The sequence below is a fragment of the Vulpes lagopus genome, chromosome 1 (assembly GCF_018345385.1).
Source record: "Vulpes lagopus strain Blue_001 chromosome 1, ASM1834538v1, whole genome shotgun sequence".
In the NCBI taxonomy this organism is placed as follows: Eukaryota; Metazoa; Chordata; class Mammalia; order Carnivora; family Canidae; genus Vulpes; species Vulpes lagopus.
In genome coordinates this window covers 165,378,087-165,398,802 of record NC_054824.1, presented here as the reverse complement: position 1 = coordinate 165,398,802, position 20,716 = coordinate 165,378,087, and the positions used below count along the sequence as shown (strand labels likewise).

Genomic DNA, 20,716 nt, shown 5'->3' with positions numbered 1-20,716 from the left:
GTTAATGAGCTTGTTCAGTTACATGCTGATTTTTACTATTTTAAGGATTTTATTCATTTATTCATGAGACACAGAAAGAGAGGGAGAGGCAGAGGGAGAAGCCGGCTCCACGCAGGGAGCCCGACGCGGGACTCGATCTCGGGACCCCAGGATCACGCCTGGGCCTAAGGCAGACGCCAAACCGCTGAGCCACCTGGGGACCCCCCACGATTTTTATTATATATGCCCCCTGCCCTGGATAAGGCCCTGGATGGTCTACACAGGCTTAACGGATTTATAGTAGCGATGCTTACAAGGGAGTTTATGGTGATAAAACTAATAGTAACACTGGTTTCTTTTAAAACCCCAAGTTTAGGTAAAACTTTACAAGTTTTACTCTTAACTTTCATGTAGGACTAACTTCTAATTTCTGCAGTGTTCTGATCTGAATTTCTTAGGATTTAGTGGTAAATAAAGTAGGTAGCTGGAAAAATCTTGGACATTCTGATTTCAAGAAGACGCTTTCTGGGCAGCCCCGGTGGCGCAGCAGTTTAGCGCAGCCACCTAAACCCAGGATCGAGTCCCGCGTCCGGCTGCCTGCATGGAGCGGGCTTCTCCTTCTGCCTGTGTCTCTGCCTCTGAATGAATGAATGAATAAATAAATAAAAATATTAAGAAAACGCTTTCTTTTCCTAAGGGTAAACTTTTTTTTTTTTTGGCCATTGTCAGTTCCACATAGAAACAATAGATCCAAAAACCAGTTTTTAGACAAGCCTCTGGTTTCAATAAACTGCTAACCTTCCGTTCTCAGGGCTTAGAGGCAGTTGGTTCTCTGTCGAGGAGCAAGATCTCACAGGTGCTGGCGACCTCTAGAGGCCGTTGTGAAAACTATCCGCCGTCACCCTGACTGCTTGGCAAGTAAACTCCTCTTGGTGCTACTCGCGTGTGGGGTCCAGGGACGAGTAGCATTGATATCACCCAGGAGCTTGTTAGAAACGCACGATCTGGGATCCCTGGGTGGCGCGGCGGTTTGGCGCCTGCCTTTGGCCCAGGGCGCGATCCTGAAGACCCGGGATCGAATCCCACGTTGGGCTCCCGGTGCATGGAGCCTGCTTCTCCCTCTCTGCCTCTCTCTCTGTCTCTGCCTCTCTCTCTCTCTCTCTGTGACTATCATAAATAAATAAATAAATAAAATAAATAAATAAAAAGAAATGCACAATCTCTGGCCTCAAAACTACTCAATCAAAATCTGCATTTTAACAAAGTCTAAGAGAAAACAGGCACACACACCCGTACCAACGTCATCGAAATGGCACCAAGCTTTGCCAGAGAGCTTCCCGACCTGCTGGAGGCAGTCAACTTTGTCCTGAAAACAGCCTTTGTGTAAAGTCACACCTTTATCTCCAATTAAACTTGGCATGTTAAAAGCAAACTGAAAATATAAAATCAATGTTCCACAGCTCATCTATACACTAGTGGCTCCTTTAACGTTTACACTAAGGAGCAACCGAAACACCACTCTGGACGCTCCACGCGGGGCACACCTGATGAAAAGCTTCCCAGGGTTTCCCATAGCCCGAGGCGCTCAAACAGGGTACAGGCCCCGGAGGCCGTGTGCTATGGAAGTCCGGCCTCTGCACACACGTCAAGCCTACATCACCCTCCCTTTCCTCAATGTAGGTTCTGCCTCCCGCTCGTCCTCCTGACCCCGGAGGATGATTCGTTTCTTTTTATTTCTACTGTGACTCATTTATATCATTCCTGACACACTTGGTTCCCTTGTGTGGGGACTCCAGGCCCCACTGTTTACTCAGGTCTGAATACTTCATGAACCCTCCCTATTCCCAGCTACCTTTTTCAAGCTTTAACACCAGTCCTTCGGATAATATGCTTGAGAAGTGAACGCCTGACTCGCACCTGGGGAAAGGTCAGAAGTGGTCAGTCAGCGAAGAACATGTCCTAGGTGCAGCCTTCCACTGGCATCCATGTGCACATGACAAAAAGCGCCAACAAAAATGTGACAAACCAAGTAAAAACTTAAATCTGCTTTGTTATCTAGTTGAGGTTTATGATGTTGGATTTCTATCTCAAAATTTAAAAATGTGGCTCTCCTAATAATAATCAGGGCCCTGGTCTCCTCCATATCTTTAAGGTACTATGCTGACAAGTTCTTCACCATTTGTAATTCTTTACTTCTAAAGAAGCTGCAAGAATGGGCTGAATTACTAGGTATACAAAAAGCTCCGAAGAATTATCCAGTGGAAACTTTTAGAGTCACAACCTGGGATAGGCCTTTTGAAGACTAGTGAGGCAGTATAAAGGTCTTCCCCATCAGATACCGTGAAGCGATCCCTATGGAAGTTGAAGTAGGTGCAGAAGATGTCCTCCTTTTCTGTCCCCTAAAAAAACAGGAAATTTGGAACAGAAAACACTGAAAACAGCTTCAAAGACGGGGAAAAAGGAATAAAAGATGATACACCAATACTTATTAAAATCTTTATTCGTTTTCTTTTTTTTTTCTTTTTCAGAACTGAAACCCACAGAACACATTAAAATTTAGGTGCATTGTCTGTTCCATTTGGTGTCTTACCAAGCCCAACCCCTAGTTGTGCAACAGCTCTGAGAGGAAATCCTTGGCAGATCAAAACAGAGGGTAGTGACTCCTATACCATCCTTTTCAGAAATAAATTAGCTTCCTGGTCAATTACTCCCAGCTCTCTGCCCCCCCTTACATTTTGTGTTTGTAACACCTTCGTTCCTTAAAAGCTTGTGGCAGTGGAGTACCCGGCCCCTGCCCCTTCAACCCGGAGTCGAGGCCTCAAAGGGAGAAAAACTGGCCTTCCCCTGGACAACACTTTCACAACGTCGCTCACTCCTGTGCCAAGCCACGGCTGGCTCACCAGAGCTACCCAGCAGCTGCCTGCTGGATGGTCCTTATGTCACTTGGGGCCACTCTCAGAGACTGAGAAAAGACCCTTTCACTAGCTTCAAGTTCTTCAGCAACATAAGTCAGTGTTTCCCTGTGTCAAAATAAATACATTTTTTTTCTCGCTACAATACATATATGACTATATACATCCATAAGCCTTTACTCATGTTTCCTGAAGCTCAAGCTCACAAGGTAACTCCTATCAGACAGCTCACCGACAGATGCTGTTTTCTTGCCATTGAGGTGTGGTCATTTACTGGTCAAATAAGAATACAAGGACCATGGACAATGAATGCTGAAAGAATACGGTGGGTGCAAAGGAAAAAGCCAGAAGTATTTTTTTTTTAAGGAAAAGAAAAGATGAATTTCCTTGGAAGAACTTGTTCAGGTGACACTGAAAAACTGCCATGTGTAGGATTCATCTTTCCTCAAATAATATGCAATGGATGTACCTGAATTCTTCCATTTCCTCCTTAAATCTCATTTGATATATTTAGTCCTGAGTGCAACAGGGAGAAATGTCTTATTACTATATTACTGAACAATACTCTGAGCAAACCACAGATCCTGTCTATTAATTTGTTTTGCACAGAAAATTATTTACACCCAAACCCACAATATAGCCTCGTATTAAAGAACAATTTAGAATAAAACTTCTATACCCATAATTCCCCATTTAAACTCTGGAATAAACGTATTTAAGAAGTGGGAGGAGTAAGGAAATGGTAGTCAGTTCTGATTTTGTTCATTTGATACTATTAAAATGTGTCCACATCTACCTCTAGATGTTGGCTAGGCACACCCACCCTAAGGCTGACCAGGAACCCCTCAGTGACTTGAGTATCTTAGTGCTACAGAATCCACAAAGAGGACACAGTGACAAAACTTTAAAAGAAAGATACCTGCTTCTGTTTCTCAAACAGATTTTGGTTTTCTTGCATTTTAGAACTATCAGCTTATGGTTGGTTTTTTTCCAAGATATGCCTACACATACCTTCCAAGTTTAATCCAATCCCAATCAGAACATAAATCTATGTCCTAAGAGTCCTGTCATAGCAGCACCTATTGATATATGACTTTAACCACAATAGCGCTGAACATTCACCTCTTACGGTCATGAGTTTTGAAACAGTAGGAAAGAGAATGAAATTATACAGTTTCTGCCCTGTTTTGAAAGAAAGGATGTGACATTTTCATAGCGACTTTCCCTCCTGCTTTTTCCCTTAGCAGTATCTCTGCCTTCCACGTTGTGAAAGAAGTTCCCAGTCTGAGAACAATTCTCACTCATTTCACTGCGGCATCCCATATGTCTGCGAGAATACTAGCCCACCCTCTGGTTTCACTCACGTTTCTTCAGGCGAGTGTGCTGGCCTCATGCCCGCTGTCTCCCGCTGGCCAGCTTCCTGACACTCTGGGGGGAGCACAAAACACGGTATTTTCAAGCTCAACTGTGAATTTTACACAGTAAATGGCCTTAAAATTGGAATCTGAAGCCTCCTTTTATTAACACGGTTTCAGTGTTTTGTGCTAATACCTGTCTTAAATTCAATAACTTTTTTTTTAAATCACTCAGCCCATTTTTGCAGATGTCTCAAAATGTAGAGTACAAAAGCATCCTGACCTTATACTGTTGTTAAGAGTTACAGGCTACTCAGCTGTCTTTCGATGTGAAAAAATTAGGATATAAATTCTAAGCTGCTTTTGAAAGGGTGGCTGCCCCAAACTGCTCTCCAATGGCTGGATTAAATCGCTCCCCGATACTGTTTAAATATTAGTCTCTGCTCGGCAGAAGTGCAAGGCTTGACCGGCACCCAGACAGGATGCAGGAGAGGTGCGCCCGGGGAGGTGGCACACTGGGCCTGTTGTCCTCAGACCCTATATTGCACTGCAGCTGCTCCTAGGTCCCAGCCGCACTGGTGGAACACAGAATGAGTCTGGGCCTTAGCCTCCTGGAACCTTCGAGTGCCACCTGGACAGGGACAACAGCGCCACACCGCCGGCTCAGAACACCCATCGAAATTAAGTGATAAAGTTAGGGCTTGACGTAAATCAAAATCTTAAGGCTCTTCCCGGTAACCTCCTTCATTTTAAGGCTCAGAAAGCTTAAAATCTTTGTTCCCAGTTTTCTGCATGGCCCGTATCACAAGACAGGTGGAGCCACCAGCAGATTGGCGCATGCTCAGCTGAGGGAGCAACGGCACAGGCAAGACTGCCTGCCGATCTCTCCATCTCTGATGTCTCCATCTCTCGGGAGCAGCCACTTCAGCGACCAAATGCCTTAAAGGCTGAGGTGGAAATTCACTGCAGATGAGAAATCAGGATGGCAGCAGTCACAGGCAACTTAACTCTTATTCAAGGCATTATTAGCTCAATTTGCTTTAATTCAGAAAGGATTTGGCTGCTTTGGCCAAGAGGGAAAAATAACCTCTCCATGAGAGAATCCTGCTTAGACGATTTGGGCGCTGATTTGGATACAACTATGCGAATGCAGATCTTAGGTTCAAGTCATGTTTGCTTTTCCACACCTGCAAACTCAGATATGGGGGGTGGGAGGGTTCTCCAGTTCTGGTTTTGTCTCTTCCTCCCTCCTCCAAGATATCCTGAAAAGCATTACCAGCCAATCACTTAAAAGCCCAGCACCTTTTCTGATTTTATCTTTCCCACAATTCTATTCTAAAGATATCCCTTCCAACAGAACAAGCTATTTTGGCTCAAGTGAATGCCAGGTTTTACCTGCTGCCACTCATCGGGAGGCAGTAAAATTCCCAACTGGACTAGTCCTGGTTAAAAAAGGACTCAAGAGATTGCCAAAGGTTTTCGGGAGATCCACAGGTGTGGAGAAAGGACTAGAAGGATGAACTCCAACTACATACTCCAGAACCAGTCCCAGTATTAACTACCCAAATGTCACACCTCTATCTGTCCTGTGGCAGGCGAGTCAGGGCCGACTGACCAGGAGGCCCCCCCACAGGACGGGCCAAACGCCGAGAAGTCAGGGAGTTCAGTGGGAACGCTCCTGGGGTCGGAAACCCATAGTCTTTGCTTTAGTTTCTCCTACAGAAATCACCAAAAGAATCCAAGGCCACCCTGTCCCCTATCACCAGAGCTTCCTGCTGGCCATTTCCAATCCATCTCAAACCATTTGGAAGTGATTGTGCTGTTTCTCTAGCTTTGTAAAAAGTAGTTTCACTTATTTTGTGTTGCGAATTACAAGTGGGAAAGAGGCATCCTGTCTTCTACCAGCACAGTGTCCGCCCCAAACTGATCAGTGCACTGCTTCACGGTGGCCAGGACGCTCAGGAGCCGCTGGTCCACAGCGTCCAGGTGAGGCTCAGACAGCACAGGGGAGATGGGGTCATGGGCCATGGCAGATTTTAAGGCAGACTTCAGCACACCGTTCTTTAGGTAGTTCAGTCTGTTCCACGTAGAAACCCGAATGCTGGAAGAAGTTTTAAGGGAGATTACATGAAACCTCATACTGTCAAAAGTTTAAAGCCTACTTGGCAGGCAGAAGTCAAGAAATAATAATGTAAAATGTTTCAACTAAAAAAACAAACAAAAAAACCCAAACTTTTTCCAAAGTACCTCTACATTATGAATAAGTCACATTACCACATTTTGATATTTTTTCTACGTAAATAACAGACATATGCAAAGTTTTACACATGTTCATTCCAATGTGTAAATAAATTTGTAACAGGAAAAATGTGAAACAATCTGCCTGTTCAACTACTGGGAAATGGTTCAATTTATGGCTTATCCGTTCAAGGGAATACCATGCAAAACTGTTTTCAAAATTTAGTGACTTGAAAAATGTCCATGATATAATTAATATTGGGTTGGGGAAAAAGCTGGAGGAGTAAGTTTTACTCCAGATCTGTGGGGAAAGAAAATGTGTGTGTTCGTACAAACACACCTATATATAAACACATACACACGATTAAAACGAAGTCACCGCAATGTAAGTGACCCTTACCCTTACATCTTAATAGGTAATTTTAACTTTGCTTTTACCCTTACATCTTAATAGGTAATTTTAACTTTGCTTTTGTGCTTCTGAATTTATAAAATCCCTACCATTAATATAATAATTAAAATATAAGTATTCTACTCACTTCCTCTGGGTAATGTGGGAATTACTATGTATACACAAAAGTGTGACTCTGCAAGAGGCAGCCTGTCCTCTATTTAAAAAGGAAGAGTGATCTGTGGACAAAGCATGCCAGGGCACAGCGGCAGTACGATTTTGCTATTCTAAAGAACACTACAAATGCCCAGAGCATCAGAACTTCCCCTGTGTGACTAAGGCATCACTTGTTTGCCTCTCTGCCCCAGATTCACTCTCCATATATGCGCTGCTATAACGGGGAGAATTCCTCGAAGCATCTCTCCCATCAAGCTTTCTCAGTGGAAGGTCACTGGGTGATACTGCAGAAGGAAGAGGCTCTCCAGACCCTTCTGGCTGCTGCACAAGTGGGTCAGTAGCTGGGGAGAGGGTATCATCAAGAGCTGGGTACAGTGCAGGCCCTCAAGCAAGCTCTGCCCTGGCCACATTCCCAGAATAAGCAGGCCCTCCTGACATGGAAACCTGAGCCCCAAGGGCCACCTGCCCTTGCTGGCACCCTTTGCAGGCCCACGAATGTGCCTTGTCTACAGCCCAGACTGTTTCTCCTGAGCAGTCCCACCCCTCTGTTACACCAGGACTCCAGTTGTAATTCATCGCCTGAACCTGCACCCCAGATGGCTGCTTCCTGCTTGCCCCGTGCCTGCAAACCAGCCAACTTCTCTGCTGTCCGGTGGACTGAACTATCCTTCTCCACTGAGGTCCAAATCCTAGCCTTGCACACAGAGGGCTTGCTTCCAAGTTTGTCCTTCCTTGGTACTCTCCGTTGGCCCTAAAAAGATTCCTTTTATAGTTACTCTCACACCAGAGCTTCTTTATACTAAACTTTCCCATTTAACCTACCACATCTTTTCTATCTTCTGACTGGATCAGAATGATAACACTGACCATTACCATAAAAACATCTTCTTTCAAAGACATGGTTTTGGATTGGACATACCACTGCCTCCTATTAACGAGAACAATTAAGGGTTGCTTCAGTCAACATTTCTGCACAATTCTGTACTGCTGCTATTAAAAAAAGAAGAGAAGAGAAACAGCCCAGTTGCCAGAAGGGGCAGTCATATGGGATCTGAGTGTCTCTGGTGGTTAACCAGTAGGAGTGGTGCTCCTGGATTCCCGTAGCTGTGTAGCTGAGCTGAGTGAGGTGCAAGCAGCTAATTCTTAATGCTCCTCTCCATATTTACATGAGCAATACTGCTCTGAGAGGGAAATCTTTGGAGCCTGGTTTTTATCTCATTTTGATTTACCTTTTCATTTATTTTCTAAGACAGATTTTAAAAAGATAAATTACTAAATGCCTATGAAAAAGTCTTATTTTGGTTTACACAATTTCAAATTGAGATATACAAACCACAGGTGGTGTGTGTTGGGGAACAAGAGGACTTCAGACCTCAAGAAACACAGTACAAGATGCCAGGGACTGCAGACTGTACCAGATTTCTGGTGGTGAGGGGAGAGGACTGTATTCTCATATTAGAACAAACATGAACATGTATTACTGAATAAGACTGAAAATTTCTATTTGTACAATATTCGAAATGAATTTTGAACTCCAGGGGTTCTAGGTTGGAAAAGTGTGAAAAGCACTTGCTCAGGTATTAGGAAGTTTTAAGGGCAAGGAAACGGATATACTGTTACTTGGGCCTGGAAAGGAAAATGATACAGGAAAATGTATTTGATGTGCATAACTTACATGCAACACTGATAGAGGGGGGCCAGGATGCTTCTCTCATCCAGCGATGGGTTCCCAAAGCTGAAAAATTACATTAAAACTTAGTGAATTAGTTAGTGGCATCAGTTGCCTTCTTAGCATCAAAGCACAAGCAAATTCTCTAAGAAGACCCAAATGTGATCCTAGATAATTTCATGCTCCCACGGCTCAAATCGCTTAAATTAAAAATAAACGGGGCATGACTGATTAGACACAAGGTTCCCAACAGTCTGTACTGCGGTATCAAACAACAAATGCCCTCATTTACAAGGCTCCAGTCTCCTGCCAGCTACAGCAAGGTGATGAAGCATAACCACATAACACAGTGTGGAGCCCACGGACTAAAGGGGGGACCCGAAGACCTGAAGGTTTTCTGGGGCAGAGGGGAAGAGAAATGCAGGATATTAACATGGTTTCCACAAACACACACAGATGGTCGTCCCTTGTGACAAGAAGTTACCCTTGTTCTACTTCAAAATCACCAATCAGAAAAGAGTAGGAATATCCTATTCCAACAAAGAAGTATGTGGCCAGATTCAAACTGGATAAACGGCTCACAGGGGCTGAGAAAACACTGATTCAAAGCATATGTAAAAGTGATCTTAGCCGTAATTCAGAGTTACACAAGGAGAACTGCACTGGGAAAAAACTCCACTTTCTACTCCTCTCCTGGAAGCTCACCTTCATAGCTGGAAGGTCTGGGAGGCCTGGGTACAGTGCAGGCCCTCAAGCAATAAATGGCAAAGACAGTGCACATGATTGTTAAACAAAAAAGTTCATTTTTGTAAGTCAAGGTAAAGATTTTTCAGGAACATGTGCAACGCTGTACCTCTCCTAGCGCCTTCATCATCTTGAAAACTCCTCTGCGTTTTTGCAGCTGTCTGCCCCTTTCCCAGAGCACGAGGCACAGGGAGCTCAGTATAACATGGTGGTGCCATCAGCAAGGGCCACTCAGGCATTCTTTGCGAAGGACCCAGGTCCCAACTTACTTTCAGCAACCAACGTTAGTGGTAGTGACCTACAGCCTGGACAGTTCTGGGCTCCAAGGAAGTATTCTATTTAGCAAACAATTAAATGTAACTAAGTATGGTACTGAATCGAGTGCCTCAGAGAATGCAAAGGGCAAACTGGAAATGTAATATACTCTTCAAAAAGGTCACGCTTAAAAAAATTAGGGACCATCCATTTGTTCAAAATAAGGAAGATTGTCTTAATCAAGATAAAAGTAACTTGCTTTTTTATATCAAAAGGAACTTCTCTTCTCATGATTGCAATAAGTCTGGGCCTCAATGCCATAAACATAGCAAAACATCCTATCAAACAAATTAGTTTTTTAAATTGCATGAACCTTTGGATAGAATCAATTTAACAGGAATTAAATTTCATGTTTTATTAAATATGTATCTCTCAAGGTTCTAAACATCATAGTCAAGGAAGGATGACACAAGTAGCAACACATCAAAGAAGACTTTGGCATCCAGCTGTCTGTGTTGAGAATCACGGAGTCTTTGACTCCTCGGGAAAAAAACCCACTTCTCCGTTTTTTTAGAATCCTCAGATCCCTGAGGCTGGAGGGCATATGAACCCTGAATGGGATAGAAGCACGGGCGCCAAAAGCAAAGACCCTTACCACAAACGGGAAGGACACCTTCTGTCAACTGTGTTCTCAATGTTTCCCGGGATACCCTAGAAAACGTCCTCCTTGTATACACAGAAAGCCCTAACTGACAAGGATAGTCCTGTGGTCCTACCTTTTGGCATTATCAAGAAGGATGAGCATACTAGCGCCTTCATCATCTTGAAAACTCTCATAGTGATGGCGGTCAGCATTGCCAATCAGGTAATCAAAGACAGCGGTGTCAATGATATCCAAGAGGCGGGGTCCAGAATCATATGGGGATGTTTTCTTCACAGCATCGCAGTAGCTCTCATCGTACTCCCACCTGAAGGCAAGGAGCACCACAGGGTTACTGAGTGAGTGCCAGCACTGTGCGTGGCGCTGTTTTTTGTTTTGTTTTCAGAGTGAGAGAGAGAGGGAGAGAAAATGCAAGCAGGAGAGGGGGGCAGAGGGAGAGAGACTCCACAGTCAGCAGAGAGCCTGACGTGGAGCTCAATCTCACAATCCTGAGATCATGACCTGAGTGGAAACCGAGAGTTGGAGGCTTAACTGATTGCACCCTCCAGGCACCCCTGTACCTGGCTCTGTTTTAAACACAGAGATGTCCATGCCTGACAGGTTTGCTCCAAACCCTTAACTCTGTGGACAGAGCCTCTGGCTCCTACTCAGGCATGGCAGCTGGCTAGGCCTGGGACAGAACGAGGTGGAGTTCACTGAAGCAATTACCTGGCCAGTTTGCCCTCTCGGTAAGTCCTGCCCCATGGGTGTCGGTGTTTCTGCAGAGGCCACACATCTGGGAGCCAAAGTGTGACAGATCCTTCCATCGTGTCTCCATCGGCACAAGCTGGCTCTGTTTCCCGGCAGTAATAACACTTCCCGTAGAAACAAGTATTATTTCCTACAGGAGAGAAAGGAGCCAAATACACTTAAGGCAAAAAGAAGACTCTACGTACTCCCTAATGATATAGAAAGGAGCAGCTAAGTTGAACAGATACTGTGAAAACAATGATCCTGAATATTTAAACATCCATTAAATAAATGTATATCTATACAGGTAATAAAAAAGGACATGGTGAAAAAAATGTCAAAAGGCACGAGGGGGTATCTATGCAAGTTTCCTTGCACCTTGTCCCTGCTACCCAGTCCCTCTCCCAGGAGTAAAGTGGTGTTATGGAGATCTTTCTGAATTCACTTTGGGTAAAGTCATGCCCTCTCCTCTTCTGTCAGGGCTGACACTGGCCAGAGTGCCCAGAGGAGGGAGAGTGGACCTATATGGAGCAGACTCTAGGCCGGGAATTTGGGTGCTTGGGGGTGGGGGTAGGGTATCAAGCATGTAAATAAACACACTGAGGGTAATGGGAACCAGGTTTCTCACAGATGGAGAAGGGAGATTAACATAAAGGGAGAAAGCCAGAATAAATCTTATGGTATTGAATTAGAACTGGAGCTACTAGTCTGAACAGGATATAGAAAAAGATATAGGTGTGTGTGTGTGTTTGTGTGTGTGTGTGTGTGTGTGTGTATATACAGCTATCCTACCTCTGTCCCTCAAGGGAGCCTGGAAACAATGGCAACCAGGCAGTAATTGTAGTACACACCTAGCACTCACATATTAGTTTCTTTTTCTTTTTCTTTTTTTTTTTTAAGATTTTATTTCTTTATTCATGAGAGAGAGAATGGCAGAGACATAGGCAGAGGGAGAAGCAGGCTCCATGCAGAGAGCCTGACGCGGGACTCGATCCCAGGTCTCCAGGATCACGCCCTGGGCCAAAGGCGGTGCTAAACCACTGAGCCACCCGGGCTGCCCCACATATTAGTTTCTTTTTTTTTTTTTCCCCACATATTAGTTTGTAATGATCATTTTACTACTATATTAAAAGAACCCAGGGCTCTTTGGAGAAACAGGTGACTCTAGGGCTGGGGCAGAGAAAGGACAAGATGAGCCTGGGTCATAATGCTATGCCACATGTAAGGAAGCACTGAGAGAATGATGGGGACACTCCAAATGACATATGGGACAGTTTGTGCGAGTTGCCGCTAGTCAAACCTGGGACAGTTTGAGCATCAAAATAAATAATAGCAAATCATAACTCCAAGTAAATCAAGAGTCTGAGAGTTTATATGATATAAACAAACAAATAACTAAGTAAATGTGGGTCACAGTGGAGAGTTTTCCCCTTTAACAGAAAGGCAACTATAAAGTCTAGAAGGAATGATAAAATTAGCAAATAACGACTTGACAACTATCACAGTAGTAATTGATTTAGGCAAGAGCTATCAATGAATGCTAAAACTGGCAGGTTAAAGTTTGATGAAGGTGGAATATTTACATAGTTCTAGACTATCTCACTACAAAGTACTCAGTTAATAAAATACTTATTAACACTGAAGAAACCTTACAGATACCTACCATCTTAATCATGGGATAAAAGTTAACATCATCAATAATGGGAACACACCAACAAATCTACGTCATGTGCCTCCTGATAGGATGTACCCAGAAGATGACAACAGTACTGCTCTGGCATTCCTGCCAACATTTTTAAGTCATGAGGAAATGTCAGACAAAACCAAATGAAGAGATACTCTATAAAGTAACTGACCTGTACTCTTACCAAGTGTCACGGTCACAAAAAAATAAGGAGAGTGAGGATTTGTTCTAGACCAACAGAGGCTAAAATGACATGACAAGTAACCCAAGTGGGATCCTAGACTGAACTCTTGACTTAATACAGGACATTACAGGGGCAAGTGGCAAATCTAAATAGGGTCTGTGGGGCAGATGCTGCACCAATGTTCGTCTCTTGCTGTTGATGACTGAACGTGGTTGTAGAAGAGAGGCTCCTGGTGGTTGGGAAGTACTGAAGTCTTCATTCACTGATGTAGTATTCATGTCTGCACACTATTCTCAAATGGTTCAAAAGTGTTAACAATTAAGGAATCCAGGGGACTCTGGACCATCTCTGCAACTTACATCAAAAAGGACTATCCTCCCTGTGTATGAGCTCTTATAAATTGAGAAGACCAGTGGCAGAGCTGAAAATGAATAAAGGATACACAAACACAGGCAAAAGAAAATACAAATGGCTCTTTAATAAAAAATTGCTGCATGTGAAATAGACAAAAGTTTGGTGACACACTGTTGGTGACACTAGTGGAAGAGGGGTATTCTCACACATCATTTCGGGGAATGTAAACTGGTTTGAAATCTACATGAAAAGTGCATGTGCCTTTTGGCCCAGCACTTTCACTTCTGGATATATTTGATTACATATGAAGTAACATAGGTACACGTTAATTCTGGGCAACACTGATGGTAAAAAAAAAAAAAAAAATTGGAACTTACATGTCCAATAAAGGTCTGGTTAAATGAATTATGGTAGATCCATATGATGTAGCCCTTTGCAGCTGGTAAAACAACAAAAGAATGAAGAAGCTCTTATGTGATAATAGATGGATTTCCAAGATATATTAGGTAAGAGAATAAGATGTAGAAGAATGTACACTGTGACGTTTTATAAAATGGCAGAGTTAAATAAAAATATATATTCATATTTCATACAAAAAGGACATAAGTTACCAATAGAGATGACCACTGGGAAGAAGGAACAGAGGGATGAAAGGAAAACTTTTCATTACACTCTTTCTAATATTGTTTTAAAGTTTTGAGTTATGTAAATGTATTACTGATTCAAAAAAATGATTAAAAAACAAACCAAAACACTGCTTTGGTAGGAAACCTTCATAAGTGAATAGAGTATGGTGTATTGGTTGAGTGGGAAGTAGGGTCAAGTTTCTGGAGTTAAAATATAGACTATCAATAGTTATCAGGCATAAGACTTTGGGCATGTAATTTAATCTCTCTAAGCTTTTTCTGTAAAATGGATACTAGTCTCCTACCTTTGAGTTGTGAGGAGTAAATGAGATAATCCATGGTAATGCTCAGCACAAAGCCTTACACAATGTTAGAGACCAATCAATGCTGGCTATTTTATTATTAATAACCTGGCCAACCTATCTTTCCAGACTTCAATATCTCTGTTTCCTGCCATTAACCTAGGCTCTGAATCCTTTATTATTTCCTGGATTTTATGACTTTTATAACTGGTTTTCTTATCACCTTGGTCTCTATGTTCTCCTTAGACAAACTACCACCTATAATGATCACATCTATACCTCCAGCCCACACTTCTTCCCTAAGCTGTAGACTAAAGTCTTAAGTACCTAAATGACTAGCCAACATTTACTCCTGGACGTTCCTGTCAAGGTAAGATTCAGACCAACATTGATTCTGTACTCAATTCCACTGTGTAGAATTGCAATTCTTGGATACCAGCTGGGTATCCTACAGTTCAACTCAATTTTGACACTTTCTACCCAGAGACAGCATCAGATTTCCCAGGTGAGAAGCTCAGTGCCATAAGTCTGCGCTCCAAATCAGATGCCAGTTGCAAGTCTGGGTTGTCACCTGTGCTTCTGACTGGCTGGCTTATAAATCAGAGCTTTTCAGGAGCCCCATCTTGGAGTTTGATTCATTTGCTAGGGCAAAAGAATATACAGTGTGGAAAGGACAGTCTCTTCAATAAATGCTGTTAGGAACACTGGATAGCCATATGCAGAAGAATGAAACTGAAACACTACCTCATACTACGCACAAACATTAACTCAAAAGTGAATGGAAGACAGGAAACCATAAAACTCCTAAAAAAAAACAGAGGCAGTAAGCTCTCTGACATTGGTCTGGATTATGTATGACTTTTTGGATGGGACACCAAAAGCAAAAATGAACAAGTGGGATTATATCAAAGTAAAAAGCTTCTTCTGCACAGCAAAGGAAATTATCAACAAAATGAAAAGGGGCTAGTATCCATAATATATAAAGAATTCATACAACTCAAAAGCAGAAAACAATCTGATTAAAAAATATAAGCAGAAGCAGGGTGCTTGGGTGGCTCAGTCAGTTAAGTGGCTGACTCAGGCCATGATCCCAGGGTTCTGAGACTGAGCTCTGCATCAGGCTCCCTGCTCCATGAGAAGTCTGCTTCTCCATCTCTGTCTGCTCCTGCTTGTGTGCTCACAGGCTCTAAGAAACAAAATCTTAAAAAAAAAAAAAAAAAAAAGGCATGCTTAGGTGGCTCAGTTGGTTAAGTGTCTGCCTTTGGTTCAGGTCATGATCCCGGGCCCCTGGGATCCAGGCCCGAGTTGAGCTCCCTGCTCAGCAGAGTCTGCTTTTCTTCTCCCTCTGCCCTTCCTCTCTGCTCATGCTTCCTCTCTCTCTCAAATAGATATATAGCTAAATATAGCTATCTTAAAAAAAAAAAAAAATGAGCAAAAGATCTGAAGAGACATTTCCAAAGAAGACATACAAGCGGCCAGTAGGTACATGAAAGATGTTCCACATTACTGGTCATCAGAGAAATGCAAGTCAAAACCACAATGAGATACCATCAGAAAGACAATTAAAAACTGTTGGCGAGGATACGCAGAAAAGGGAACCCTGTGTATCATTGGTGGGAATGTGAATTGGTATAGCCACTATGGTAAACACTATGGAAGTTTCTCAAAAAATTAAAAAATGGAACTACCATATGATCCAGCAATCCTAGTTCTGAGTATCTGGGGGAAAAAACCACTAACTTCAAAAGATATCTGCACCTCCATGTTCACTGCAGCATTATTTACAACAGCCAAGATATGGAAACAACCCAAACGTCCACTGATGGGTGAAGAAAATGTACTATATATGCACAATGGAGTATTATTTAGCCACTAAAAAAGAATGAAATCTTGCCATTTGCAACAACTTGGATGGACTTTGAGGGCGTTTTAATAAATGAAACAAGTCAGACAGAGAAAGATAAATACCATATGATCTCACTCATATGTAGAATCTAAAAACAAAACACAAAAGCAATCCAAAACCAAGTTTGTAGATACACAGAACGGTGCCAGAGGTGGGCAAAATGGACGAAGGGGTCAAAAGGCACAAACTTCCAGTTGTAAGATAAGTAAGTCCCGGAGATGTAAAGTATAACATGGCCCCTATAGTTAATGCTACTATAATGAAAGCTGCTAAGTGAATAAATATTTTAAGTTCTCATCACAAGAAAAAAAAAAATCCCCAACTATGTATGGTGATGGATGTTAACCTAGACATTGTGGTGATCATTTCACAATATATAAAAATTCAAGTCATTATGATGTATACCTGAGACTAATAAAAATGTGTATGTTAATCATACCTCAATAAAAAAAAATTGCTGGGGAGGCTCACAGGACTCAGGAAACCAGTTTACTCACTAGATTACTAGTTTATTACAAAGAATACACGTTGAAAGCCCAATGAAGAGATACATAGAGTGAAGTTCCTAACAAAGGAGCTTCTGTCCTCATGGGAGTTTGGGGCCTGGTCAATGGCATATGGAAGTGTCCTGGTTCACCAACCTGGGAACTTCCAAACCCCATACTATGGGGATTTTTAGGGAGGCTTTTTCATGTAGGTATGATTAAATATTAACTCTATTCTCAAACCCTCCCCCATCTCTGGAGAATGAGGGGGTACAGAGCTGTAAATTGCAACCTTCTAATTATGGCATGTCTTTCTGCTGATCAGCCCACTCAGAGTCACCTTATTAGAACAAGAGATACTCTTGTGTTCTTATGGCTTAGGAATTTACCAGGGTTTTGGAAGCTCTGTGCTAGGCACATAAGAAATATATGTATCTCTTATTATTTCACATAAGGAAACAAAATATCCAAAATTTGATTCATTATCTTCCTCCTCTTCACTTCCTTGAGTCTGTCCCCTTTCATACATTCCTAAGACAGCTAACAGCTTTGTTATACACTGAGTCATCCAATCTAGGAACTGGAGAATCATTCTTTATTTTTTCCTTCTCTCTCAATTGTCCCACTCAGCCCAAATGTTCATCAAATTCGTTCCATTCTAATTCCTGAGTGTCTCTTAACACTTCCTTTCCAGTCTTTGCTTGAGTTGTGGCTCCTACTGCACATGCAGCGAGTGCAGCCGCCACCACAGGCTCTTGGCTCTCACCTCACCCCCTTCCCAGTACATCCTCCATGATGCTGATGCTGCTGTGGCTGGTTTCCCAAAATTCCAATCTGGTTTTCCCACGCACCAGCTCTTTTAATGTCCTCCCGGTGTCTGAGGAGCAAGTCTCCATTTCTAAGCTTTGTGCATGAGTCCCATTGGTGACACTGTCCTGACCACGTGTCTTCCTCCCTCACCAGCCCCACACCTCCCTTTACTTCAGCTGAACTACACAGTCCCCTGAGCTTCCCACAGGCTTTTCTCCTCAACCCTGTCTACATGCTGTCCTCCACCTGAAACAGGGTCAAGGAGAACCTGTACACTGGATGGGAACAAAATTACATTTTTATTTATTAACTTTTTAAAGACTTACTTATTTGAGAGGGAGAGTGCACTCAGCATGCGTGTCGGGGGGAGGAGCAAAGAGTCTTATGCAGACTCCATGCTGAGCTTGGGGCTCAACCTCATGACCCTGAGATCATGCATGACCTGAGCTGAAACCAAGAGTTGGATGTTTAACAAAATGAGCCACCCAGGCACCCCTTTATTTTTATTAACTTCTATCTGAAACTTAGCATTCCTTCAATTATTATAGCTGGAAGCAAACCATGGTGGTATTAGCATTATCTGTGACTTTTTCACCAGAAGAAATCAGACTTTCATATGTTAGCAGACACTGCAAAAAGTATCATTTATACTCACAGCCTGAAATTATCAGTTACTAGATTACTGCTAGATCTTGTTAAATAATAACAAAGCTCATGCTAGTATATTGCAAACATCCTTTTTCAATTTTTTTAAAAAGAATTTTGTTTATTTATTCATGAGAGACACAGAGAGAGAGGCAGGCTCCACGCAGGGAGCTTGATATGGGACTTGATCCCAGGACTCCAGGATCATGCCCTGGGCCAAAGGCAGGAGCTTAAATGCTAAGCCACCCAGGCATCCCGCTTTTTCAAATTTTTTATAACAAAACTAGATTTCAGTATTATTGGTTTCATTTATAAGTCTACGTATTCGAATTAATCTATTTAAAAATGTTATTGTGAGACAAGATCTCCAAGCTTCTCTAGCATGCCAAGAGTCTGTAATATTAAAAAGGTTAAGAGTCTAAACACCTAGGTCATTCTTTCCCACTGTACCTCCCTGGGGGATTGCCATTTTCCCTTTAAGACCTGGATGAAACACCACCTTCACTAAAGGAACCATAACCCTCGCATCTCCTCTTCCCTTCCACGCTGTCATGGGCACCCTATACAGGTCTGGCTTCCTCATCAGATGAAACTCCTGGAAGGCAAGGAGGTGTCATTCATCTCTGGATATTCAGCACCTAGTTCAGAGCCTACCACACAGAAGTGAAATAAATTTTTTTTGAAATAATGTCTAAGAATATAAGCAGATGAAATATTTGAAAATCTGAAAATCCAGGTTTGAATCCTGGCTAACAGTCAGTAGCTATGTGACTCAGGAAAGCCCTTGAATTCTCCTAAGTCTCTTTCTCAGTATAAAATGTGGGTAAATCTCCCTTACTTACTGTACTCTTTTGTCAAGAGGAGCAAAATAAGGTAACTGTGTGAAAGTGCTTTGTCAAGTTGCAAGGGTTACACAGGATTTAGTTATTATGTCAAGTTATCTAATAACATATTTTTAAAAATTGTGCTAAGGTCAGCTGATTATTTAAAACCTATCTCCAGTGCAACCCCTCTACCTGCCTGAATGTTTATGTACCCCCAAATTCCTATGTTGAGCCCCTGATCCTCAGTGTAGTGGTATCTGTACACTGTGGTACAGTGGTATCTGTAAGTGGAACTTTTGGGAGGAGCCTTCATGATAGGATTCGTGCCCTTCTAAGAAGAGACAGAGCGACAATTCCTCTCTCATTCTCTCTGCTATAAGACAAACACAGCAGGATAATGGCTCATTAAAAACCAGGAAGAGGGCTCTGACCAGAATCCAACCATGCTAGTACCCTGATCTCGGACTTCCAGCCTCCAGAACTGTGAGAAATAAATCTCTACTGTTTAAGTCACATAGTCCATGATGTCTTATTATGACAGCTCCCCCTAAGACATTGCCCTGTGCTGCAAGGTGTATCCAGAAGCTCACTCCTGTACCAATCCTGTGTATTTTCAGGTCTTTAGGCCCTCATTCCCATCATTACTTCCTATCATGAGCGTCTTCTTTGCTACCTGGGTAGCTCTTACTGATTCTTCAATACTCAGTCTAGTTGCTAATAACCTCCTCTACAAACCTTTTCCTGGCCTCTCCCTCCCCCACACCTGGCACCATGTATGAGAGTTAACCTTTTAAGAGTCTCCAGAGAGCAGGGACTCTGGCCTATTCTTCTTGACCTCCTCTCATCCTTCAGGAATTCATGTTTGCCTGAGCATAAAATTGGACAAGCAAAAGTGATTAGAAAACACATGAAACAAATCAGTGACACTGGGTTATTTGTAAGAACAGCCTTAGCCTTAGCCTTGTAGGTTTAAATTCTGAATGATGATTCTGTCACAGGGCCTTTAAATATTCAATTTCACCTCATTTCAAATATAAATCCATTCATTCTAGCAAAGCAAGGTGACATTCATCTGGCAATGTCTGTTTCAACAGTTATAATGCAGAGCACTGTGTCACTGAGAATGTCACCGTGATGAGGCTGGGACAAGAGACCACAGCAACTCTAAAATCTTCCCATTCTCACTGTGCCTACAAGAACAAGAGTATGAATTTTAGCTCAGCAGCCTTATCTGAGAGTGAGAGAACAGAGGACAGAGGCCAAAGGAACCAGAGCCATGTCCATGCACACTGAGTCATAGGCTGCCCCTTTGCAGGGTAGCAGAAGGCAGTGGTGATCTTCCAGGTCCGAACACAACCATACAAGGGCATTTCTGACCCTCTTTCAGAGCTGCCTTATGGTTTCCTCAATTCTAGGGAGATAGTTCCCAAGAAAGTACATGTATGTGAAAAAAAACACCAAGTCAATGATAAACACACCACAGATTTAGGCCAAATTCTGAGTTTGAGATTTACTTCAAGATCAAGCAAAAGGAAATAAAGTTATTACCTACTTAGGCTATCAGCAAATTACCTCACTTCCTAACTTCACAGACACAACCAAGTACACATAAAGGAAAACTTTCACTTTCTGGCCGTCTACCATTAGATCCATTTCCCCTGTAGCCTGAGGACAAGTGGCCTGATTTGCTTTTGTATTCTCGAGTTCTTCAATTCTTATAAATCACAAACCAGCTTGCTCAATGATGTCCCACTTAACTTATTAACTCTTCCCCTATTTAAATGTC

At 42.5% G+C, this 20,716-nt stretch overlaps 1 protein-coding gene across 3 annotated transcripts in view; it reads right to left on the bottom strand.

The window, feature by feature from the left end:
• Positions 1-2,461: 2,461 nt before the first annotated feature.
• Positions 2,462-20,716, bottom strand: part of FAM20B (FAM20B glycosaminoglycan xylosylkinase) — a 40,797-nt gene continuing 22,542 nt past the window's right edge. For all 3 annotated transcript variants that reach the window (XM_041754708.1, XM_041754718.1, XM_041754727.1), the window contains exons 5-8: positions 11,090-11,261; positions 10,497-10,688; positions 8,728-8,787; positions 2,462-6,347 (exon numbers count right to left, since the gene is read on the bottom strand). In XM_041754708.1, coding sequence (XP_041610642.1) covers positions 6,116-6,347; positions 8,728-8,787; positions 10,497-10,688; positions 11,090-11,261 — 656 coding nt within the window. In that variant the 3' untranslated portion in view covers positions 2,462-6,115. The remainder of the gene's footprint in view (positions 6,348-8,727; positions 8,788-10,496; positions 10,689-11,089; positions 11,262-20,716) is intronic.